This window comes from Pelophylax lessonae (assembly GCF_965119305.1).
Source record: "Pelophylax lessonae genome assembly, chromosome: 9".
NCBI lineage: Eukaryota > Metazoa > Chordata > Amphibia > Anura > Ranidae > Pelophylax > Pelophylax lessonae.
The window spans coordinates 216,587,109-216,613,839 of record NC_138776.1 but is presented as its reverse complement, the minus strand read 5'-3'; the positions used below and the strand labels follow the sequence as shown (position 1 = coordinate 216,613,839).

Sequence of the window (26,731 nt, the reverse complement as noted above, 5' to 3'; positions counted from 1 at the left end):
GTTTCTTGCAAAACTGTACCCAAATGAAATGTTTAGAATTTTAGAGCTTTCTTTTGGTGGTATTTAATCACTACTGGGGTTTTATTTTTGCTGAACAAACAAGAAAAGACTGAAAATTTTGAAAACAGGTAATTTTTCTCATTGATGTGCGCTGACGAGGCGGCACTGATAGGCTGCACTGATGGGCACTAATAGGTGACACTTATGGGCAATGATAGGCACTGGTAGGTGACACTTATGATTGGGCGCTGGTGGGCACTGGTAGGTGGTGCTGGTGGGCACTGGTAGGTGGTGCTGGCGGGCACTTGTGGACATTGGTAGGTGGCACTGGGGGCACAAATAATTCCTTTCCTCTTCGGGACCGATGTCCCTCTAACAGTAGCCAGCGCTCTCTTTATTTATTTTTTTCCCTCAGTGTGAGGAGAAAAAACAGCTGATTGCCGGCTGCTGTTTTCTTTACGTGATCATTGGCTGACAGCTGATCATGTGATAAGGGGCGGGACCGCCCCTTACTCCAATCTGGACTCGCTAAACACAGAGCGAGCCGGGTGCGCTCCACAGGGAGCGCGCATGCCGCTCATGCATGGGAGGACGTCAATGTACGCCCTCCCGGCAATTTAGGTCCACGCTGTAGCCGTCTTTCGGATATTGCGCGGGCAGCAGCTAGTTAAAGTTGAACACTGTTGCTAGGATGTTACTAAGACACTCCAAGCCAATTCAGCTTTCTCTCTCTGGATGCTCCTGTAATGTTGGGGGTGAACAGTTACAGGTGGGAGTGTCTCACCATCCAGGCAGGATGGCATGATGCCATCTCTGGGAGTTTTTTGGCCCGCTTCAGGAGGTGCGTGATTGGCCCTCACCTATAGCAAGGGCATTATTCAACTTTATTCAGAGCTGCACAGTTTGTTTTTATCTACAGATGCCCCTTTTCTGCATAGGCAGTTTAAGCTTTGAAAATGAAAGCTGATTGCCATGCCGAGGTGCTTCAGTCTTATGGTGGCCATATACACTGATGATAGATTGTTTTTTTTCCAATTTCTTTTATCTGTTCTGATCAAAATAATCAATCTATAATGAATAACCTATTTGATTGAAATTCCACACAGGGGGAAGTGGATCTTGATCGATAGTTAAAGCTGATCTCCAGGTTCTAGTGGAAGTACTTCACAAAACACTTAGGCTCCGTTTCCACTATAGCGACTTGTTGTGCGACTTGACACATGTCAAGTCGCACAGCAAGTCAAAAGCCATTAATTTCAATTTGGCCCCTTCTAACTGCTGTGACTTGAGTCGCAGTGACTTGAAAAATAGTTTTTGCACTACTTTTGGGCCGACTTCAGTGCGACCTCCTTCTATAATGAAAACCGGTCGCACTGAAGTCCCCAGAAGTAGCCGCAAACAAGTCACACTACAAAGTCGCGCTAGAAGTAGCGCGACTTTGTAGCCGCAGTAGTGGAAACGGAGCCTTAATGCTGTACTTTTTTTTTTTTTTTCTTTCTGTTAAACACACAGGAAAGCACCACAATGGTGTAAACACGTCCACAGCCACCCCTCTGTCCAGGGTTTTACTTGCCTCCTCATAAAAAGAAATCCGATTTGTTTGACAACTTCTGTCTTTCATGAATCCATGCTGTCTGTCTAAAATTTCTTTCCAGCAAGAACTCATCTATGTGATCTTTTATTATACTCTCCAGTGTCTTCCGACTATAGAAGTTATACTAACTGGTCCTTAGTTCTTTGGTAAAGACTTCGATCGCTTTTTAAATATAGACAACACATTAGAGTCCCTAAAAATAGGAAACAATGGCTGTGAAATGACAGCTCAATTCTTTTAGGATCCATGGGTGTAAGCCAATCTGTTCCAGGTGCTTTATTCAGCTTTATTCTGTCTAAATATTTCTGGACTGTACTTTTGTAGCACTGCTCCCAAGGGAGCTGCTGAGTGTGGGTCCCCCTGGGTTACCGCTAGCAACAACAGTACCTTTAAAGATGTTTTCAAGTGTGAGCTCCTCAGACAAGGACCAGTCCAGTTTCTTTGGTTTTTAGGGTTTGAGAACTTGGATAGGAGAAGTGGGATACTCCCAACAACTGAACTATGCATAATTAGGCAGGGACACTGAAAAATGCTGCTTGACGCTGATTAACGCTTCACTGACACTGGTTAACGCTGACTGATGCTGGGCTTGACTAGGCCAGTTACTAGAACTTCACCTCTGACTGTGGAAAAGTCCCTTTGAGCTCCCCAAAGTACTCCTTTCTGAGGTAGCTGACTTTAATGCAAACTGTATTGCTGAACACTTCAGGGCCCTTCCTGGCACCCCCTTTACTCCCCAAACTTCAGGACTTTACTACTTGGCACCCCCTTTACTGTACGCTCCTGGTTCCCCTTTGACCTCTCTGGAGTGGTCCCCTCTCCTAGGCAGACCCCTGGGCAGATCTTGAGTACTCACGACACTGTTTTCCTGAAGATCTCTGCCCAGCAGCTCCACTTGGTCAGCTACTCTGGATCCCCTGCAGCCCAGCTCAACCTCTGGCCCCTAGGCCAACTGCCTGGACCACCTTCTCACTTTTACAGGAGGAGAGACAGCCGTCACCTCCTCCTGGGACTGATGCTCCCGCCAAAAGACACGCTTTCACATGCATCCCTCCAATTTATGTCTAATCCCAGGATGCATTGCAGGAATGCCCTCCCACTGGAACCCACATAAACCAGAGTGTGCCACTGGCTAGGTTTCCTCCACTGTCCAATGAGCTCCCTCATTGACTGCAGTGGGGACACTCCCTCAGACCCAGTGGAACATGTAACAGGCTATACTAATAGATCAGGCCCCCTTAATAAGAGACAGGGCCACAAATATGCTTTTCCTAGCACCTACCTAGGAGGGTGCTACACTTCGTTTTTTTTTTTTTTTGCCTCCCGCTGGATCAACTGTGGGTATAGGATTGTGTATATGGGATTGTATGAGATTACTTTTTTCCCATTTATTTTCAACCAGACTAACTATGTAACTATCATAGTCCTCTACTGACGACCATTTGTCCTGGCCCAGCATTTTTACCTCTCCCTCCACTTCCCTAAAAACCTTTTATTTAGCTGGGGGGGGGGGGGGGGGGAGTGAAGGGGAGCACTATAGAATGTCATTGACATTCTGAATCTGGGGGCTGCTGCCATTACATTCTAGATGGCAGCACTGAGCAGTCTCTGGGCTTGTAGATTTCTATACAGGGGGGCTTTATCAGGTAAATAACCGTCCTAAAACATAGAACGGTGCATATAATTTTATGTTTGAAATGAACGGTCTGGCAACAGCTTATCTTTATGGCCTTACTATTTTAAATGGAAACTAATACTGCACTTTAGGTTGGGCAGACCACGTTTGCGAGGAGGATGAGCGAACTTCCTATTATAGGTTAAAGGGACCCTGTTGCTGAATTTAAGGACTGGAGTAATGTAGCATTTAAATACTAGGTCTCCATTAGCTTTGTAAGCACAACTGTACTAATTAATTGAGGTTTCTTTTTCCTGGCAGGCCCATCTTATCAGTATATTTTAGTGGAGCGCAAAGGGAAGAATGAAAATGTGGGTTTTATACAGCTGAATCGCCCCAAAGCTCTGAATGCGTTGTGTGATGGACTGATGACTGAAGTCAACCAGGCTTTGGAATCCTTTGAAGGGGACCCTAAGATTGGAGCAATCGTTATTACAGGGAGTGAGAAAGCCTTTGCTGGTTAGTATTGTTAATAATCACAACTTTTGAAGTTTTCAATTGTCATACATGCCTTTTGACAACATGTAGAAAGTATGTTAGCCTTTAAGATGTTGTGAAGTTTTATACTATCTCCATTCAGGTTTTGTTATATATCGGTTTTAATGGAATGTGAAAATTATACTTGATGTCTGTGCACTAGGAAAAATTATCCTCTCCTTTATTTAGGTGAAATAGATTGTGGGAGAACCAACAAGACACTACATCCCTAATAAGCATAAGTATACACAAATAAAAAAAAAAAAAAAATGCAGTGGTGGGACTTTTAGGGTGCCAGAAAAAAACAGAAATAATTAATAAATGTATTGATACAAAGAGGTTTAAAAATCACATATATTTCCACCGTATGTCAGCATAATGGAGTTACATTAAAAGATCTCCTGTGTCCACTGCTCTCCTGTTCTGACGTTGTATATTATGTGTTTGCTAGCACTCATTCTGGATCTGAGTTGTGTCTAGAACTATGTATATGATCCTGTATTGTTGATCTTGACTCCAATGTATGCCTTTTCCTCTCCCAATAAACATTGAATTTAAAAAAAAAAAAAAAAAAAAAAAAAAAGATCTCCTGTGTGAGTATCTTCGTTTTCAGGTAAAGTAGTTACTTCAACATGTTTCACCGTAAGGCTTCATCAGGAAGATTAATACTACTTTGAAATACAGCACATGTGAAAAATTCACATAATTAGAAATAATTAATACTAATAATAAACATAATGTCATTGTTACTGTGTGTGCCTTCACCGTGTTAACCCACCGTGCCCACCCTGGTAGGCAATCACGCTCATCACCAATCCTGCTAGTAGGGTCCACCAGCACACTTATTCAGAATAGAAAAGGCAAAAAGTGAGGAAAGGTTTCTGACAATCTCTAATGTATCAAAAATTCTAATCAATAAAGGCAAATTATTATTTTTTTTTAGATACAATTTAGATTGTCAGCAACCTGTCCTCCTGTGGCTCACTTTTTGCCTTTCCTGGTCCAGATTTGTGTGCTGGGGGACCTTACTTGCTGGAATGGTGATGTGGGTTATGGCCAGTCTGCCTGGGTGGGCGTGGGGGGTTAACATGGTGAGGGCACACACAGCAACAATGACATGATGTTTATTTTTAATTTGTTTTTTCGCATGTGCATTGCCAAGTAATGTTTTTCTGCCTGATGAAGCCTTATGGCGAAACATCTTGAAGTAACTACTTGTTTACCCAAAAATGTAGATACCCTCACATAAGATCTTTCAATGTAACTCCATCATGCTGACACGTGGAAATTTTACACCTACTTTTAAATATGTGTGTTTTTTTAAACCTCTTTGTATCAATACACTTGTTTTATGTATACATTTTTTGTTTCGTGTTTTTTTTTTTTTTTTTTTTATGGCACCCACCATTAAAAGTCCCACCATTACATCTTTTTATTTTATTTGTGTATACTATGTGTTTTAGTGACACCCTTTGTAACACGTTTTAAAATCAGCACAGAAGGAATCTGTGAATAAGTCCTGTCTGCCTCCCCGGCAAATGGCTTATTGTTTTCAGTGAACTACTAGCGTGCCTTTAGTTCATTCACACTACCTCCAGGTTTCAAACAGCCCATACAGAAGTACGGGCAAATAAACTGAAGGACATGTCTACAGGAGCCTGATATTGTACCCGCAATCCACTGATCGCCGGTGCAATGCTTTGCATACCTCTGGAGGAAAAAAAATCAAGGCACATTTTTGCAGAAAAGAATAAATAGAATTTTTGACTTACCGTAAAATCCATTTCTCTAAATTCATTGACAGGCACGGTTCTCCGTTATTCAGTGCCACAGGGTTATTTTGCTCTATACAGGAGTAGAATACTAGGCAGAAAAAAAGACTTGACTACACCTATGGGCAGTCCTAGGTGGTTTACTCCCTCTCTGCTATAGGCCTTCAGTTTTGTAACAAGCAGTGTCAGAAGTATTACAACTCCATAGAGGGGTGGGTGCTATGTCCATCAATGAACTCAGAGAAATGGATTTTACGGTAAGTCAAAAATCCCATTTTCTTTCGTTTATTGACGGACACAGCTCTCTATTATTCAGAACCACAGGGACATCCCCAAGCAGTGCCAAAACATGAGGGGTGAGACAACAGACAATCCCAAGGCTAAACACAATAGCCAACCAGTTAAATAGGAGCTCAACTAAAACAACTGGAGCCCAACCTTAGCAATACACCTCCAAAAGGGGAACAGACCCTCTAAACAGCAGCCTGCAAAACTTTGCGGCCAAAGGAAGCAGCCGCAGATGCTAACACATCCACTTGGTAGAATTTAGTGAAAGTGGCCACCTTGCAAACCTGCGCCACTGATGCCTGATGATGGAAATCGGACAACCTTAGGAAGGAACGACCTGGACGAAGGTCTTTGTGGACCACCAAATAGGGGGTACGACAAGATAACGCTGCCAGCTCCGACACTCTGCGAGTAGAAGTGATAGCCACCAAAAAGGCCACATTCTGAACAACAACGGGGGGTTGGGGGTTCTGAGGGGAACCCACAGGTCCGACTCTCCCAGGGAGGGGTCCACGTCCACCCCAAAACCAACCCTCCAGGGGGAGAAGGGGGGACAGTTTCTCGCCATATCAGGAACCAGATGGGCACCGCTCCAGACTGAACCTCCTCGCCATCGAATAGGGGGGCTGTCGGCTAGGAGGAACGCTGAGACTCAGGCTTAGACCCAGTGGTATGTGACCTTGCAAGACGTTTACTTTGCAGGCCAGCTCCTGTCCAGTGGGGCTATGTCGTGGCTGCGCTTTCTGGCCAGACTGAGATGACCACTGGATCTAGATATCCAGCCCATTGCCCAGTCTGGCAGTTGATTGTAGATCTCACAGGAAAAAATAATGGAGAAAAGAAAAAGCCAATTAAAAGGAAACAAATGCCAGAACCACAGATCCCACCAGGGAACTAGGTCCTTACTCCTGACTAGGCAGAAAAAAGTGAAGGCCTATAGCAGAGAGGGGGAGTTTAACACCTAGGACTGCCTATAGGCGTAGCCAAGACTTTTTTTTTTTCTGCCTAGTGCCCTTCTCCTGTAGGGGGCAAATATAACCCTGTGGTTCTGAATAATGAAGAGCTGTGTCTGTCAATGAATGGAAAAAAACAATTTCCCCAAAGGTGAATTTAGTCTTTAAGAATTCAGTTCTGTATGGACCAAGGCAAAGACATGGCAATGATAGGTAAATTAAAAGATAGAGTGAGAATAAATGACTGGAAGACCCCTATAGCTCATTCACTCAGCGCTATGGAAGCGGATGATATGTTACCACAATCCACAATAATTAGAATTAAATTATAAAATGTATGCAGCAGCTGCTATCACCTGGAGGGCATATATTATAAAGGTGTGTATATATAATTCAAACAGTGTTCCCCTGTCCAAATATATAAACACTAGCAGCGCATGTAGGACTCAGTCTCTAAAGTCCAAAAGCTCAAAGCAATGAGCTAAACACTCATCAAAATGCCAATAATGCAGTCTTTAGTATAACTGGTGAATCCCTCTTCAGTGCTTGATATATGATATAGTGTGCACCTTCACAGCACCTCTGTGGACCCCCTAGGTAGTACTCATGTACCCTCAAGTCATGTACATAGCGCCTCACAGGATGATACTTGGCAGAACTCCCAGGACCAGTCCCTTTAATTGGCAACGGACCACAGACCACCCGTCATGGACAGCAACCGATCATTTTTTATATAAAATCACAGCATACTGAAAGAAGGCACCCTTGCAGCTACACGATCCTACACCGCTTACGATTCAAGTACTGAACGTGGCTCGGTACCAGCCAGTGGACTTCCGGGTACCTGGGTGTGACGTCAGACCCTCAGGGTTGCTGGGGTGATGGCGTGCTCACGCCCAAACGCGTTTCGTCACCAAAGGACTTCAATGGAGGGCGTGGGCACGCGGCGCAGTCACCTCCTTTTGTAATCCTATCTGGGCGGTGCGCTCTCCCCGGCCGACTGTGACACCGGATGTTACAAAGGGAATGCCGCAATCACCGCTACTACTGGGGGACTATTATTAACAGATTACCAAACACACTTCATAATAGACAGAAGCATGTTTACAGAGTCACTTAATGGGGATCAAAAAGCATGTTAGAGGCATTTCCCTTCTTCATTCTGCAGCGTGTAACCTCTTATAAGCCCCAATTGGACCGCGGAGTGTAACAATGCCGTCATTGTCACAAGAAGGTCATCAGTGCCCTGAAAACATAACCATTTACAATAGCCTTTATATCCACATGCTATCCTCCTATATTGAAAAAATAAAGCATTATGACATTATACAATTACCTCTCTCAAATCATACTCCTACTCGTGTACAAAAGCCAAGCAAAAATGAAAAATGGACACCTCCCTTCTGCCCACACATATAGATAGCCCTTTAGGGCGTCAATGGGAGAAAGCACCCCACAAGTGTCATTATGATACTCCTATACCCTGTTTATCTATGCATAGTTTATAATCTGTTAATAATAATAGTCCCCCAGTAGTAGCGGTGATTGTGGCATTTCCTTTATAACATCCGGTGTCACAGCCGACCCGGGAGAGCACACTGCCCAGATGGGAGGATTACAAAAGGAAGTGTCTCTGTAAACATGCCTCTGTTTAGTATGAAGTGTGTTTGGTAATTTGTTAATAATAATAGTCCCCCAGCAGTAGGGGGTGATTGCGGCATTCCCTTTGTAACATCCAGTGTCACAGCCGGCCGGGGAGAGCTCACCGCCCAGATGGGAGGATTACAAAAGGAGCTGACTGCGCCGCGTGCCTACGTCCTCCATTGAAGTCCTTTGGTGACGAAACGCGTTAGGGCGTGAGCACGCGGTCACCCCGGTTTCCTGAGCATCTGACGTCACACCCAGGTACCCGGAAGTCCGCTGGCTTGTACCGAGCCGCGGTCAGTACGTGAATCTTAAGCGGTGTAGGATCGTGCAGCTGCGAGGATGCCTTCTTTCAGTATGCTGTGATTTTTAGATCAAAAATGATCGGTTGCTGTCCATGACGGGTGGTCTGTGGTCAGCTGCCGTTTTTAAGGGACTGGTCCTGGTAGTTCTGGCAAGTATCCTCCTGTGAGGCGCTATGTACATGACCTGAGGGTACATGAGTACTACCTAGGGGGTCCACAGAGGTGCGGTGAAGGTGCACACTATATCATATATCAAGCACTGAAGAGGGATTCACCAGTTATACTAAAGACTGCATTATTGGCATTTTGATGAGTGTTTAGCTCATTGCTTTGAGCTTTTGGACTTTAGAGACTTTAGAGTCCTACATGCGCTGCTAGTGTTTATATATTTGGACAGGGGAACACTGTTGTTTGAATTGTGTGTGTGTGTGTGTGTGTATGTATATGTGTGTGTGTGTGTGTGTGTGTGTATATATATATATATATATATATATATATATATATATATATATATATATATATATATATATATATATATATATATATATAATATATCTATATATATATATATATATATATATCTTTATAATAAATGATAGGTAAATGTATCATCCTATGCTTTGCCCAGAAATTTCATATAGGTTTACTCCATACAGATCATGTGACTAGCTATAAAAAGAAGGCAAAAAGGTATTTCGAAGCATTATAGATAGGTGACCTATACAAAATGCTCATTCAGACAGGTGCTGAGACCTGTTCTCCATGCTGAGCCGCATTGTACTGCGTCTGCATCCACCATGTACAGTGTCTGCGTTTGGATCTGTGCACTCACCCCTTCCCACAAAAGAAACCCCAAAATCCTCCTGTGCCGCTGTAAACATTCCTCCCTTTTTTTACGGATAATTGTGATTGAGAGCTGCTATCACTATTGTGTGATTCACACAACTAATAAAACCATACACCTATATCAGAACACGCTCCTCTAAAACAGATACAAACAAATAATAAAATGGGGAACAAACCAAATATAACATATATGTGTAAAATCCCACTGTTTGCAATACACCAATAAAATGTATTTGAATACCCAGTGTATGTACAAATGCGACAAATCCACCCTGTGTAATGCAACATAAAAAAGATGGATATACATAAAAACAATTCAATCTTTGTGTAGTCGAATGCAGAAATAATGCATATGCAAGTGCCTAACACCAATATTAGCTGTCTGCAACTCCAATAATAGTTTCACCGTGAAAAAAGCGTCACTCATTCAGTGCTTATTGCAATATGAAGTCAGTCTCTCTTGTACAAATTATCAAATAACTCACCTTAGAGTACTCATATGCCACCCCTCAGCCAGCCTGTCAGTAACCTTCACTGGGTACAGTAGCTCTCATGTAGAGAAATAAAGACTTCATAGTGCTTACTACTTAAAATGTATTAAAGTAAAAGTCCACCCTAACACTAAAATCTTCCACGATCTAAGGCTGACCTATCTAGCCCTGTAAAGAAGAAATTGCTATACATACCTTTTCTGAAGCCGATCCAGTCCGGTCTGGTCCTACGCCGAGCTGTGGAGGAGGGTGCAAAAGAGGCAGTCGACAACGAAAGCCCCATAGTAAGTCTATGGGTGACGTCACTTCCCAATCAGGTCCAAGACGTTGTCAGCTGTCTCCTCTGCAGAACTTCCACCACTGAAGACCGGACTGCAGTGGCTTCAAAAAAGGTATATATACCGATTTCTTCTTTCCAGGGCTAGATAGGGTAGTCTTTGATCGTGGATGCCTGTAGATGTAGAGATTTTAGTGTTAGGGTGAACTTCCTTTTTAAAGTATGGGGGGAATAAAAATGCTCACAATAGTAAAGAAATCAGTGGGCTGTCAATATGAATCTGTAATGTCCCAGCTTGTCATACTCGACTAACGCTGTAAACCCAGCGATCCTGATGGCCCTGCCCAGTGTGATGTCAGCAGACATCCCCAACTGACGTGTTGCATGCTAATTGAGTTCAATCAAATTTTGACATGTGACTGTTCTTGCAGCTGCTGCATCTGCATCCACTACTATAGTCTGCCTGCGTACAACTCCAATGTGCAGCTAAATGGGGAGGACGGGTTTCAGCACCAATCGTAATGAGCCCTTAGTGATGATGCTTACTATACATATATTGAGTTGTGTGTCTGTGGGTTAATTAAACCTTTAGGCTACTAGCAATTTAACCACTTAAGCCCCAGAAGATTTTACCCCCTTTCTGACCAGGGCCTATTTTGCGATTCGGCACTGCGTGACTTTAACGGACAATTGCGCGGTCGTCAATACAGCGACGCTGTACCTAAACTAATCTGACTTTTTTTTCCCCACAAACAGAGCTTTCTTTTGGTGATATTTGATCACCTGTGCGATTTTTTTTTTTTTTTTTTTTTTTTTTTTTTATCATGCGCTATAAACAAAAAAGAGCATCAATTTTGCAAAAATAACAATATTTTTCACATTTTTTTTTTATATGAAATTCCCCCCCAAAAATGTAAAATAACATTTTTTTTAACATCTTAGAACAATTTGTTTTATGCTACCTATGTTTGGTAAAAAAAAAAATTGCAAAAGTTATTGCATTTACTAACTAAGGTAAAGATTTTTGTAATTTTAGTTGTGTGTTTTTTTTTTTTTTTTTTTTTTTTTTGCGGGATTTCGGCAGACAGATCGGACCCTTGACTGACATTTTTGACACTTTTGGGGTTACCAGTGACATTACTACAGTAATCAGTGCTATACATATGCACTGTTACTGTAAAAATGACACTGGCAGGGAAGGAGTTAACTTTATTTGAGAGGGAGGGGTTAAGTGTGTCCCTAGGGGCGTGATTCTTACTGTGATTGGATGTGGCTACTGGTGTAAGAACAGAGATCAACGGCCCTGCATAGTAGAACCGTGTGATCTCCATTCCTTACACAGGGGAGAATGACAGGCGGCTGTGTTTACATTAGTCGCCTGCCTTTCTCCCGCTCTAACGGACGATCGTGAGTGCCCGGCGGACATCGGGTCCGCCAGGCACACGCGCGTGGGGGGATCCATGAGCGCGCATCCAGCGGTGCGCGCTCGCTCGCTCCCCAGAGCCTCACAGGCTAGCGACGTAGACCTACGTCGCTTTGCCTGTGAGGGGCTGACTGCCGCCGTAAATCTTCGTTAGGCAGTGGGCAAGTGGTTAAGTAGCATGAGTAAGCTACTAAAAATCTCTCATGCTCCTGTACATAGAGAGTCAAAATAGAGGTTTAAAGGTATTAAATATGTGACAAATGTGTATTGTGTTAGCTCATTTCACCTATAGTTGCATGTATCACTAGATATTTGTACATCATTTACAGAGCAATAGAGGGGTTGTTTACTTTTAGGGCTTTTAACAGCAGCAATAGCAGGATGAATGACAATGCTGCAGTGACTTTTCTGCAGACGGAGTTTTTGTTACCCTGTCCAAGAAAGTGCCTATCCTGTAGTTCTACTGGAAAGAGCAACAGGTATAAATGTTTCAGGGTGAGCCTCTAAAAAACAGAAGGTAAAGTCTTACTGGTATGTGCAGCCTACCTCAAATTGTGATTTTATAGTTTGTGCACAGTTCTGCTTTAAAGTAGATGTAAACCTGATTCATAAAATGTCACCTAAGCACATATATCTGTAGTATCTCTCTCCGAAGTCCTGTGTCTTTCTGCCGCTCTGTTCTTCTGTTATCAGCACAACTTCTGGCAAGTTTTCAGACACTGGAGATAAAACCAGCCTGAAATTTGTGTTGGGTGGCTGCTATAAATAGATTAGCAGGGGACTGGTCTATTCACAGCACAGCTCTTCTCCTTCCTTCCTTCCCCTATTTGGGGGGGGGGGGGTGTGCCTTTCCTCCAATCTGCTGTCACACAGTGTATGCCAAGAATCCACACCCAGTGAAAAGGAAAAAAAAAATCTCTAACCCAATGTGCACTTTCTAAAGAATATAGCAAGCTGAAGATGGCAGATATTCAAGAAAACTTATGTGGGGGAGATTTGTATCATCTCTGTGTATCGCTGAGTATATGCGAGGGTTTACATCCACTTTAACATTGGCTTATTGTTCTTTGATTTGCTATAATGATTGATTGTTCATTCCCGGCAGCTGGTGCAGACATTAAAGAGATGCAAAATAGGACCTTCCAAGAATGTTATGGTGGAGGCTTCCTGTCACACTGGAATCGTGTGTCCACTGCAAAGAAGCCAGTCATTGCAGCAGTTAATGGTTATGCAGTAAGTTATAACTGACACTTTTTTATTACTACAAACTCTGTGCTCTCAAAAACCCAGCTATCTATACCTAACCTCCGCACAAATGTAATAATGGACTTTGATTTGAGGCCTCTTGAAACAAGAGCTAAGCAGTGTGGAGTCATTGAAGTCAAAGGTTTTTTTAATTTTAGATAAAGTAAGGGAGGGTTTTAACCCCTGTCAGTTTTTTTTTGCGACTTTGCACCATTGGGGAGATTTTCCTTCTGTTCTGTTCCATAGCCACTTAAGCCCCGGAAGATTTTACCCCCTTCCTCACCAGGGGGTATTTTGCGATTCGGGACTGCGTGACTTTAACGGAAAATTGCGCGGTTGTGCCGACGCTGTACCTAAACGAATTTGACGTCCTTTTTTTCCCCACAAACAGAGCTTTCTTTTGGTGGTATTTGATCACCTGTGCGAATTTTTTTTTTTTTTTTTTTTTTTTTTTTTTGATCATGCGCTATAATCAAAAAAAGAGCGACAATTTTGCAAAAATAAAAAATTTTTCACTTTTTTTTTTTTTATATGAAATTCCCCAAAAAAATGTAAAAATAAAAATTGTTTTACATTTTTGGCCAATTTTTTTCTGCTACCTATGTTTGGTAAAAAAAAATCACAATAAGCGTATTTTGATTGGTTTGCGCAAAAGTTATTGCGTTTTACTAAGTGAAAGCTTTTTTTTTTTTTTTTTTTAAACGACTAATGGCGGCGATCTGCAATTTTTTTTTTTTTTTTTTTTTTGCGGGACTGCGACATTACGGCAGACAGATCGGACCCTTTACTGACATTTTTGACACTTTTGGGGGTACCAGTTACTACAGTAATCAGTGCTATACTGATGCACTGTTACTGTAAAAATGACACTGGCAGGGAAGGGGTTAACTTTATTAGAGATGCAGTGACTATGTGTGTCCCTAGGGGCGTGCTTCTAACTGTGCAGGGATGTGGCTGTGTGTGTAACAGCACAGATCAACGGTCCTACATAGCAGGACCGTTAGATCAGTGCTTTTACACAGGGAAGAATGACAGGCGGCTTTGTTTACATTAGCCGCCTGCCTTTCTCCCTTCACAGCGGACGATCGCGAGTGACCGGCGGACATCGGGTCCGCCGCTCACACGCACGGAGGTGTCCGTGATTGAGCCGAGGCGGGAGCGCGCCTCTGGCGGCGGGCGCTCACCCGCTATTGGCTCCCAGGCTAGTGACGTACCGGTACGTCACTTTGCCTGGCCGGGGCTGACCGCTGCAGTATATGTACTTGCGGCGGTCGGCAACCAGATAGCTAAAACAGGAAGCGAGTGGAAATCCCTTCAAATTAAGGTAGTCGCTTGGGTTCCCCATGAGAAGATACCTTTCTGGGGATAACCCAAAATTTGGGATTTTCTTCTTACTTTCCCTTTCATCGATAATGGTGAAATCGACAAATAGGGTAAGGGCCGGTTCACACATATGTGATGCGTAACTACTGCAAATCCACTGCGGGTTCCTACATCGCACTCAAATCGCAGGCAGTTCACACTGCCATATGCAAATCGCTGGGGGTGTCAATACAAAGGTAACGACACCCCCAGATCAGTTCGCATATCGCAGTGCGGACTGTCAGTTCGGGCATTAATCGGATCGCATAGGTGTGAACACCCATGTGATCGGATTCTGGCTCGGACCAAAAAAAAGGGTCCTGTGTAGGGCTGGGCGATATGGCTGAAAACTGTATCACGATATCAGTGTTTCATATCGGTCGATATCGATAATTGATATTTTTTATTATCCATTTAAAATAAGGACCAGGAGAAAAATGTTACATTTAAACATTTTTATTTTAAACTTAACCTTCCTCTTTTGGTAACCTAGCAACTAGGGCTGGGCGGGGAGGGAGGAGAGCTCACTGTGTGGAGGGAGGACTGAGGAGGAGAAGCGCTGTATATGTGTGTCTGACACTCTGACGGACCAGGACCACCGCCGCGCCTGGATGTGACGTCAGCTGCGGGCTGTACAGGGGCTGCGCTGTGATAGGTACAGAGAACAGAACTCCCCAGTAACTGGCCACCTTTTTTAGTTTAAATTGAAAGTACAATTTTTTTTTTTTCAAACTCGTTTTTTGTACAATTGTTTTTTTCGCCTTTTTCCGCTTGTGCAGCCAGCCCCCGCGTAACAATTATAAATAACCTATATGGTTCTTTCATCCGAGGTTGCCGCTTGCTATACAGAAGACATTTTTTTCCTCCTTCCTAATTCTGACCTTTTTAAAATCCCAGAAGAGCGCAGAAGCGTTCTCCCATTTAAATGATGAAATTCAAAACTGCGGCCGGCCGGCGGCTGATGGACAGAGGGGGGGGGGGGTAGACTAGGGCCGAACTTCCCAGTAACTGACCACCGCCGCGCCTGGATGTGACGTCAGCTGCGTGCGTCTGTACAGGGGCTGCGGCGCGCTGTGATAGGTACAGAGAACTCCCCGGCCTGGATGAGACGTGAGCTGCCTGGAGAGGAAACGGGCGGTGCGTCTGTACAGGCCAGGGGCTGTGATAGGATAGTACCTATCCTATCACAGCCCCTGGTCTGTACAGACGCACCGCCCGCTTCCTCTCCTGGCAGCTGACTGACGTCACATCCAGGCCGGGGAGTTCTCTGTACCTATCACAGCCCGCCGCAGCCCCTGTACAGATGCACCGCCCGCAGCTGACGTCACATCCAGGCGTGGCGGTGGTCCGTTACTGGGGAGTTCGGTTCCTGTGCGGCGGACTACGAGCTGGCTGGAGCCCCAGGGTGTGTGTAGTTACGCGGGGGCTGGCTGCGCAAGTGGAAAAAGGCGAAAAAAACATAGTACTTTCAAGTTCTAATATCGAACGTTTTATCGTTCAATTTTTTTATTGCTATCGATCACGTGACTATCGCGATACATATCGGTATCGTTTTATCGCCCAGCCCTAGTCCTGTGTGACTTTGGTCCAAATGCAATGTGAATTTAGCCATACAATCACATACAATGATTGACATCGCATATGTGTGAACCAAGACTAAATCTCCCTAATGGGCGCACAGACCGCAATAAAAACCTAATCGGTGTTCTGATCCATCTCCCCTCTGTACAAATCTTTAAAAAAGTGTTTCCTTTAGTTATATTTTAATTCTTTGAGAACTTGTCATTACATTTTGTCTGTAGAGCCAGCATGTGAGGCAACACTATTTTAATGGTAGGCAATTCAGTACTGCGCACTGGCATGGGTGGTTCTAGGTCCATTTGTAGAATTAGTGTGTAAGTAACTGGTATAGAAGATATTTTTAGCAATTGAATAGATGTCTGATTGCATGGTCCTTGCCATGGGTGTGAAGTTTAATCAGTGTGAGTTCACATGTCTTGTTAGAATTACAGGGTTTTTAAATAATAATCACTGGGATGTGAACATTTCCTGTGTCTGAAAATCTTTAGGTAACTATATTGAGTCATCATGTATTAAAAAGGTAATAGTGAAATATTTTAGCCTATCAGCTCAGTTCCATATTTACTATTGATTATTTCTAGCAAAGTCTTTTAACTATGCCCTTTAATTTACCCTGTTTAGATGAAACATAATTACTGTAAGTCTCATATATGAAGTCTGTTTGCAGATACTGTATGTGGGGTTAGCTGGCCACATTTTGCTGCTTTTTCTGCTGCCATATCAAATACAGTAACCTTTAGCTTGCGTGTATGTAATAAATTATATACACACAGTACAGACCAAAAGTTTGGACACGCCTTCTCATTCAAAGAGTTTTCTTTATTTTCATGACTATGAAAATTGTAGAGTCACACTTCAAGAGGTAGTCACCTGAAATGGTTTTCACTTCACAGGTGTGCCCTGTCAGGTTTAATAAGTGTGATTTCTTGCCTTATAAATGGGGTTGGGACCATCAGTTGTGTTGTGCAGAAGTCAGGTGGATACACAGCTGATAGTCCTACTGAATAGACTGTTAGAATTTGTATTATGGCAATAAAAAAGCAGCTAAGTACAGGAAAACGAGTGGCCATCATTACTTTAAGGAATGAAGGTCAGTCAGTCCGAAAAATTGGGAAAACTTTGAAAGTGTCCCCAAGTGTAGTCACAAAAACCATCAAGAGCTACAAAGAAACTGGCTCACATGCGGACCGCCCCAGGAAAGGAAGACCAAGAGTCACCTCTGCTGCGGAGGATAAGTTCATCCGAGTCACCAGCCTCAGAAATCGCAGGTTAACAGCAGCTCAGATTAGAGACCAGGTCAATGGCTCACGGAGTTCTAGCAGCAGACACATCTCTAGAACAACTGTTAAGAGGAGACTGTGTGAATCAGGCCTTCATAGTAGAATATCTGCTAGGAAACCACTGCTAAAGAAAGGCAACAAGCAGAAGAGACTTGTTTGGGCTAAATAACACAAGGAATGGACATTAGACCAGTGGAAATCTGTGCTTTGGTCTGATGAGCCCAAATTTGAGATCTTTGGTTCCAACCACCGTGTCTTTGTGCGACGTAGAAAAGGTGAACGGATGAACTCTACATGCCTGGTTCCCACCGTGAAGCATGGAGGAGGAGGTGTGATAGTGTGGGGGTGATTTGCTGGTGACACTGTTGGGGATTTATTCAAAATTGAAGGCATACTGAACCAGCATGGCTACCACAGCATCTTGCAGCGGCATGCTATTCCATCCATGCATTTAGTTGGACCATCATTTATTTTTCAACAGGACAATGACCCCAAACACACCTCCAGGCTGTGTAAGGGCTATTTGACCAAGAAGGAGAGTGATGGGTGCTGCGCCAGATGACCTGGCCTCCACAGTCACCGGACCTGAACCCAATCAAGATGGTTTGGGGTGAGCTGGACCGCAGAGTGAAGGCAAAAGGGCCAACAAGTGCTAAGCATCTCTGGGAACTCCTTCAAGACTGTTGGAAGACCATTTCAGGTGACTACCTATTGAAGTGTGACTACAATTCTCATAGTCATGAAAATAAAGAAAACTCTTTGAATGAGAAGGTGTGTCCAAACTTTTGGTCTGTACTGTGTGTGTGTGTGTGTGTGTGTGTGTGTGTGTGTGTGTGTGTGTGTATGTATGTATGTATGTATGTATGTATGTGTGTATATATAATATATAATTTTTTATTTTTTTTTTCTGTATATTTTAACCCCTTCAATACCGAGTCATTGTAAAATGACGTCGGCAACATTCCTTTAGTGATCCGGGCGGACGTCATATGACGACGCCCGGATCTCCCCCGCTACTGTGCGCCTCCGGGGGCGCGCAGCGCGGCGATCGGGGGTGAGGCTTGTCCCTCGGACTGAGCCCAACCCCGATCAAGGTAAACAGCCAATGAGCCGCTCGTTCCTTTCTTAATGTGCGCCCCCCGGGGGCGCGCAGCGCGGCGATCGGGGACGAGGCTCGTCCCTCGGACAGAGCCCATCCCCGATCTAGGTAAAGAGCCAATGAAATTGGCTCTTTACCACGTGACCGGCTGTGTCCAATCACAGCCGGTCACAAATGTCATCAGAGAACACGGTAACTAGCTGTCACCGTGTTCTCCTCCTCACACACTGATCCTGTGTGAGGAGGAGATTGTGGTAACAGCTAGTTACCAAGTACAGTGCACCCCAAACACACTGATTGCCCCCCCCCCCCCAATAAAAAGCACCTGTCACTAGCCCATCAAAGTACCCGAGTACCTGTCACCAGCCCATCAGGTACTCTGATGACGGGTACTCTGATGACAGGTACTTGGGTACTCTGATGACGGGTACTTGGGTACTCTGATGACAGGTACTCGGGTACTCTGATGACAGGTACTCGGGTACTCTGATGACGGGTACTCGGGTACTCTGATGACAGGTACTCTGACAGGTACTCGGGTACTCTGATGACAGGTACTCTGATGACAGGTACTCGGGTACTCTGATGACGGGTACTCTGATGACAGGTACTCTGATGACAGGTACTCTGATGACAGGTACTCTGATGACAGGTACTCTGATGACGGGTACTCGGGTACTCTGATGACAGGTACTCTGATGACAGGTACTCGGGTACTCTGATGACAGGTACTCTGATGACAGGTACTCGGGTACTCTGATGACAGGTACTCTGATGACAGGTACTCGGGTACTCTGATGACAGGTACTCGGGTACTTTGAGTACCCGTCACCGGAGTACCCGTCATCGGAGTACCCGAGTACCTGTCACCTACCCATCAGAGTACCCGAGTACCTTCCACCTGCTCATCAGAGTACCTGACACCTGAAGTACCCGAGTACTTGCCACCTGCTCATCAGTACCCATCACTACTCATCAGTACCCATCACCTATCAGTACTGATCATCCGTACCCATCAGTACAGTATCAGTATCACTTATCAGTATCAGTACTACTCATCAGTACCTATCACCTGCCTGTCACCTGCCCATAAGAGTACCCGAGTACCTGTCACCTGCCTATCGGAGTACTCGAGTACCTGCCACTTGCTCATCAGTACCAGAGTACCTGTCGCCTGCCCAGCAAAGTACCCGAGTACCTGTCACCCTTCATACAGCCACCATGTCTAAGTCCAAAAAGGTTTATATACGTCCTCCGTTTAAACCTAAATACCGGTGTTATGGCAGCATATAGCTGCCATAACCCTGGTATTTTTTTAAACGGTGGACGTTTGGCTTTCCGATAAGGGTGGTCCCAGCGGCGGATTCGCCGCGGGATCACCCTTCCGGGGTGGCGGAAGAGGTGCCCCCCCTCCCGCCGCATTCTGGTCCTTTTCCCGCTTACCGGACCCGCCAGCAGCGGGGAAAACGATCCGGTCCCAGATCCTCACAGACAGGATGTCGAGTGAGGGCAAGCTTGCCCTCACTCGACTCTATGGTCTCGGAGGACCGGAGCTACGGCAAACGTCGTTGCCTAGCAACCAGTTTAAAGGTCCTTTTTTTTTTTTTTTTTCATTTTATTTAATTTTATTTAATTTTTTTTTATTTTTTTTTTTTTCTATCTTTTAGTGTACTTGTGAGATCTGAGGACTTTTTGACCCCAGATCTCACAAAAAAGAGTTCCTGTTGTGCCTTTTTCTATTACAAGTAATGTTTACATTTCTTGTAATAGAAATAAAAATGATCAATTTTTTTTTTTTTTTTTTTTAAAAAGTGTAAAAATAAAAAATAATAAATAAAATAAATAGTAAAAAAAAAATTAAAGCGCCCTGTCCCCGCGAGCTCACGCACAGAAGCGAACGCATACGGAAACCCCACCCACATATGTAAACAGTGTTTAAACTACACATGTGAGGTATCGTCGCGATCGTTAGAGCAAGAGCAATAATTTGAGCCCTAGACCTCCTCTGTAACTCTAAGATAGCAACCTGTAGACATTTTTAAAGTGTCGCTATGGGGATTTTTAAGTACCAAAGTTTGTCACCATTCTGTGAGCGTGCGCAATTTGGGTATCATGTTGGGTATCTATTTACTAGGCGTAACATTATCTTTCACATTATGGAAAACAATTGGGCTAACTTTACTGTTTTCTTATTTTTTAATTAAAAAAAGTGAATTTTTTCCCAAAAAATTGCGTTTGGAAGACCGCTGCGCAAATACGGTGTGATAAAAAATATTGCAATAATCTCCATTTTATTCTCTAGGGTCTCTGCTAAAAAAAAATATATAATGTTTCGGGGTTCTAAGTAGTTTTCTAGCAAAAACAACTGATTTTAGCTTGTAAACACCAAATGTCAAAAATAGGCCTAGGCAAGTGGCTAGGATGCATGATGATGCTCCTTGGATGTTGGGCCCCTCTATATGGCCAGGCTGTGAAAAAGTCTCACACATGTGGTATTGCCATACTCAGGAGGAGTTGCAGAATGTATTTTGGGATGTCATTTTTGCTATGTACATGCTATGTGTTAGGAATATCCTATAAATTGACAACTTTGTGTAAAAAAAATTTTTTATTTTTTTCCCACATTTTCCAAAAACTTGTGGAAAAAAAATTACATGTTCAAAGGACCCATAATGCCTCATAGAATATACGTTGCAGTGTTTGCTTTCCAAAATGGGGTCATTTTGTGGACTTTTCCATTGTATTGGTGCTCTAGGGCCTTGAAAAGTGTGATAGGTAGTAAGAAAGTTTTATGTGTATTTATGCTCCTAAAACGCCTTATGGTGCTACTTGGACGTGGAGTCTCTTTTTGTGGCCAGGCTGTGTAAAAGTCTCACATGTGGTATCACCATACTCAGGAGTAGCAGAATGAATTTTGGGGTGTCATTTTTGCTGTGTACATGCTATGTGTTAGAAATAGCTTATAAATTGACAACGTTTTGGGAAAAAAAAAGAAAAAACAATTTTTTTTTCTTCATTTTCCCAAGAATTGTGGGAAAAAATTATAACTTCAAAAAACTCACCATGCCTCTTACTAAATACCTTGGACTGTCTACTTTACAAAAAGGGGTCATTTGGGCGGTATTTGTACTGTCCTGACATTTCAGGGCCTCAAGAAAGGAGATAGGCCATCAGTACATCTGGTGTGATCAATTTTCAGTAATTGGTACCATAGCTTCTAGACTCAATAACTTTCACACAGACTAAATAATATACACTAATTTGGGTTAATTTTACCAGAGATATGTAGCAGTATAAATTTTGGCCCAAATGTATGAAGAAAAATTAATTTTTTGCAAAATTTTATAATAGAAACTAAAAAAAAAGTGTTTTTTTTTTTTTTTTTTTTTTTTTGCAAAATTTTTGCTCTTTTTTTGCTTGTATCACGAAAAAAAAAACCCCAGTTGTGATCAAATACCACCGAAAGAAAGCTCTATTTGTGTGAAAAAAATGATAAAATTTTTGTTTGGTTACAGTGTAGCATGACTGAGCAATTGTCATTCAAAGTGTGAGAGTGCTGAAAGCTGAAAAAATGGTCTGGGCAGGAAGGGGGTCTAACTGCTCTGTATGGAAGCGGTTAAAGGCAGTAGTAAAACATGATAAAAATCTTTCTCTTTGACCCCAGACTGCTACCTGGTTTCATGACATGGGGTACACTAAATGATGTCCATAGAAACTGGAGACCTCCAGGTGTATATCCCCCATACTGGGTCCAAGAGTGTTATTTGAAACTGTTAATGTTGGAGGCACAATGTTGTTTGCATCCGGTTTCCTTTTTTTCCCCTAAAGTTTGCCATAACCAATTATTTTTAGGTTCTTTGAAAAATTACGACAGGGTGCTGGGTCAGTGGAAGCTGTATTTGCCAACTCCTAAATCCTATATATAAATGCTTTAGTTTATGCATGCATTTGTATCACAGAGCCTGTTACAAGGTAGGTCTAGATGTGCGTCTAAAACTCCCTTTCCTCCCTTTCCTCCAAAGCCCGAGCCGCGTTGGGATCACACTTCAGTGGCTACTGACAGGAGCTGAAGAAGCAATATGGAAACCTCACTGCCTGTTTTCACCCCATTTTTACCAACAAATGCACTGCAACCGCATGCATTGCAGGCAGCTGTGGGCCGTTTGCGGCACTTCCCTATTTGCTTAAATGTGTCACTATATGTCGGCTAAACTTTGCTGGGGGTGTGAAGCATCATGACCACGGCATGTAAAGCCCCCCCTGCTGCATTTGGAAAAAAGGCCACTCAAACACACATTTTTGATGCCCTCCAACTGCACGTCTAAGGGTCCATTCACACTAGTGCGGCTTGTCAGGCGACTTGGTCGTCTGACAAGTCGCGGTCGGTCGCTCGCCATTGAATAGTACAGGATCCGTTCTAATAGGAGCGACACAAGTCGCTCCGACTTAGAAAAAGGGTCCTGTACTACTTTGGGGCGACCTGGAGGCGACTTGCATTGACTTCAATTTTATATGAAGTCCGTGCAAGTCGCGCCGAGGACTTCACAGGTCGCTCCACCAAGTCGTGTCGCTGCAGTCTGAATGGGCCAATTACAGCCATAATGCCATACTTTATTTAGTAAGCATATTAAATCTTCTTCATAAAATATACAGCAGCAGACTTCTATCTGTTGTGTCCAAGTCAAATACAACAGGAACTTTATAGCCTTTTCCACACGGCTATAAAATACAATGTATCTTTAGATTTAGCAGGTACTGTTGCAATGCATATGTTGCCATATTAAGAATATTGCACTTCTCCTACATTGGCTAAACTTCATCTTTATTTCTGTAGCTGGGTGGAGGCTGTGAGCTTGCCATGATGTGTGACATTATCTATGCTGGCGAAAAGGCCCAGTTTGGGCAACCAGAAATCTTACTCGGAACTATTCCAGGTAACTTTGATTTTTTTTTTAAATCATTTGGCAATAAGCTAATTGTGAAAATCTATTCATAAACTGTCACTATATATATATATATATATATATATATATATATATATATATATATATATATATATACATACATACTGGTATGCTGTAATCAAACCATGCAGGTGCGCATTACAAATTTTAAACAAAGCAGGCATTTGGAGAACCGGGCTACATTCTTAAGTTTCATGTTAGAGGACGTTTTCCCATTCACTGCACTTTGCCATTTCTTTCATCCCACCTCTTTATTGCACGGTTGCTAACAATTTTCTTATTTTGTGAACAATTTATAGTTTTTTTTTTTTTTTTTTTTTTACTTTTCCACCCTCCCACTTCTCACATAGGCTTGGTTTAAATCAGTGTTTCTCAACCTTTTGTTTCAGTCAAGGCATTCTTAAAAAATGATGCGCATTTTCTAAAATATATAAAACGACACATTTTACATAATGCAGTGGCATCGACACATGTAGGACACCCAAAATTAGAGTTGATTCATTTTTGCAAAATAAATACACCTTTTTACATTATTACTGACTAGTATTCCAGGGCTGTCACCCTCAATTTCTCTCCGTCGTTCAGCTAAAGTGCTGGTGGAGATGGGCACACAAGGATGCTCTCAGGTGCCTGTTGGCCTCCTTATCAACCTATAAAAATCAATGGTTTTTAGAATGCCAGCAGCAAAGCAAAGGTTGTAATGCTGCACAATAAAAGCTTGTATGCAAGACCATTTTTTTGGGCAATTTTTAGGCATTTTGCCAAGGCATCCCTGGGTGCTATGGCACCTGGTTTAAATCTATGTAATCAGAGGTAGGGTGATTACCTATAGCGCTTGCTGAAAGTGTATCAACCAAAGAAATTTTAAATATACCACTGTAAAAACACTCTATAAAAATTAAATAGTGCTACTTAAATAAATAAATTATGTGAATACTGTGCTTCATATTGTGAAAAAATAACAATTATATATAAAAAATTAATAAATAGTTAAAGTTCATGTGCACAACCAATTACTGAATTGATGATAGACAGTCCATATTATGGTGACATCCACCAAAATGTGACTTCTGGGTGAAAAAAATAGTCCACAGAATATGTGTAGATAAATAGTAAAGTGCAGGTGCTCCTTTCTTTCTTCCCAAATATCCCTTCACCGTGGAAAATAGGTAAATTTCAAACTCACCAGAAAATGTGGGTCCTATATGCCTTACGGCATTCAGACCAAACGTGCTTAGGAGACCCTCTCCAGGTCCAGGTGCGTCTCTCCTGGCGGATAGAGCTATCCCTCTGCAGTACCACTCCCACTGCTAGCAGTCTCCAAAGCGGGTATATCTCCTTCAAAACCGATAACTCCTTCTTGCATAAAGTATGCCTCCTGTTGGGTCACCTCCAGTCACGGGGGTATGTTAAAAGGAATAAAAAAACGGATAGTGCAGTACTGTTTTAAAATGGTTTTAATATTGCACACAACCCCGGTCACTTCAAACAAATATAGTCCCAGTAGGTGATAAAAACAGGTGTAAAAAATTCAAGGAGAATCGATAAAAACAAATACTATCAAACGGTGAGGCAAACGTGGGTATTACACTATAAAAACGAGCAAAAACAACCGTCATACACGTGGGCTGCAAGTGGAGAGCGGTAGTTCCGGCTTGTGTTCCACTAAGCCCGTATGACATCACGATGTGTGTTTCGTCATTGGCTAGACGTCTTCTGAAGACGTCTAGCCAATGACGAAACGCACGTCGTGACGTCCTTGTGCACATGAACTTTAACTATTTATTAATTTTTTTTATATATAATTTTTCACAATATGAAGCACAGTATTCACATAATTTATTTAAGTAGCACTATTTAATTTTTTAGAGTGTTTTTACAGTGGTATATTTAAAATTTCTTTGGTTGATACACTTTCAGCAAGCGCTATAGGTAATCACCCTACCTTTGATTACTATATCTCATCATTAGCACTAGCACTTTACTATAGCAGCTGCAATTTATTTATTAATTCACTTCATCAATTTATATTTATTATAATATTTTCACTAGGTCCAATAACACCTTTATAGGTCACTACTTTGGCGCGGGTAATATACATTGTATATTTCTTTTCCATTAAATCTATGTAGGCTCACCTGCATAAATGAAATGTGTGCACTCACAAAATCTCATGATACTTTGGCACTTGAAGAGACAAGAACTCACTGCTCAAGGTGGTGTAATTGCCTGATGACTCACACCGGTGCATGCCCCGGCTCGCCTCCGTGGAAACTTGATAAAGGAAAAGGAATTGGCAGCACTCTAGGTTGAGTCAAAATCCAGATTTATTGACTGAACATCCAAATATGACAATCGTGACAAGGTAGACGCATTTCACACACTGACTGTGTGCTTAATCATTACAGAATTCAATAAATCTGGATTTTGACTCAACCTGGAGTGCTGCCAATTCCTTTTCCTTTATCATACTTTGGCACTTACTGACCTGCAGCCTTTTGTAATGTATGACAAGAATTTCCCTGGAGGCTGTGGGTGACTTAGTATGACACATGAAATCAAAGGGTGGGTGGAGTAAAAATATACCTATATACAGGTCACAAAACATGGAAATGATGTAGTGGTAGGAGGAAAGAAACCACAAAGTGCTGTAAATGTTGAAAGGTCCTCTTTTAAAAGTGGGTAAAAAGAGTGAGGAAAAGTTTTTTTATCTCCCAGCAAATGCTATTTTAAAAATGGAACTCCAGCCAAAATGTTTTCTTCTAATCTACTGAGGGGCACAGAGTCTAAAGCTGGATACACACTATACAACTTTTGTTGTTCAATTTCCTTTAGATTTACCTTCAACTATGTAGTGCAAGGGCCGGCCTGATTGCATACAAATTGAAAGTGTTTAGGTTTGACTTCATAATATATGGTTTTGGTAAATCTAAAGGAAAACATCTAAAGACATTTGTATAGTGTGTATCCAGCTTTTATACTGTCAGGTTATATTGTTACCTACAAGAAGAATGGACTCTGGCAAACCAAAGGTGGATGTTCTTTTCTCTGCAATGCTGAGAAAAGTCTGATCGTTTTACAAACTGCCATTTTTTCTTCAATCAAGATTCCTGCTTCATCGCTGTTTTAGCTAGTCTCTGCTTAAGCCCCGTACACACGCGTCGAAAATTGTCAGGGAATTTTCGGTCAACGTCCGATCGGCCGATTTTCGGTTTGTTAGTATGATGCTTCCGACAATCGACTCCGACTTTTTGGCCGAAAAAAATCTGGTGTGCAGGCTATAAAATTTTTGTTGGCCATCAAAAAACGGCCGATTTTCGTGCAGTCAGTACAGATTTCGACAGGGAAAAATCTGATGAGCAAGTCTGGGCATGCTCAGAGAAGAAAGAATACAAAGAAATCAAACCAGCACATGACATCACTTCTGAAGTAGATTTTTGTTGGGCGAGAAAATT

At 42.6% G+C, this 26,731-nt stretch overlaps 2 protein-coding genes across 2 annotated transcripts in view; one reads left to right on the top strand and one right to left on the bottom strand.

The window, feature by feature from the left end:
• The window catches only part of LOC309563331 (uncharacterized protein), a gene marked incomplete at its 3' end in the record, with an annotated part of 417,962 nt that overhangs the window by 187,287 nt on the left and 203,944 nt on the right, over positions 1-26,731 (bottom strand). The window lies entirely within an intron of this gene.
• Positions 1-26,731, top strand: part of ECHS1 (enoyl-CoA hydratase, short chain 1) — a 46,371-nt gene that overhangs the window by 4,793 nt on the left and 14,847 nt on the right. The window contains exons 2-4 of the mRNA XM_082266864.1: positions 3,531-3,728; positions 12,851-12,978; positions 23,147-23,246. Of these exons, the coding sequence (XP_082122990.1) occupies positions 3,531-3,728; positions 12,851-12,978; positions 23,147-23,246 (426 nt within the window). The remainder of the gene's footprint in view (positions 1-3,530; positions 3,729-12,850; positions 12,979-23,146; positions 23,247-26,731) is intronic.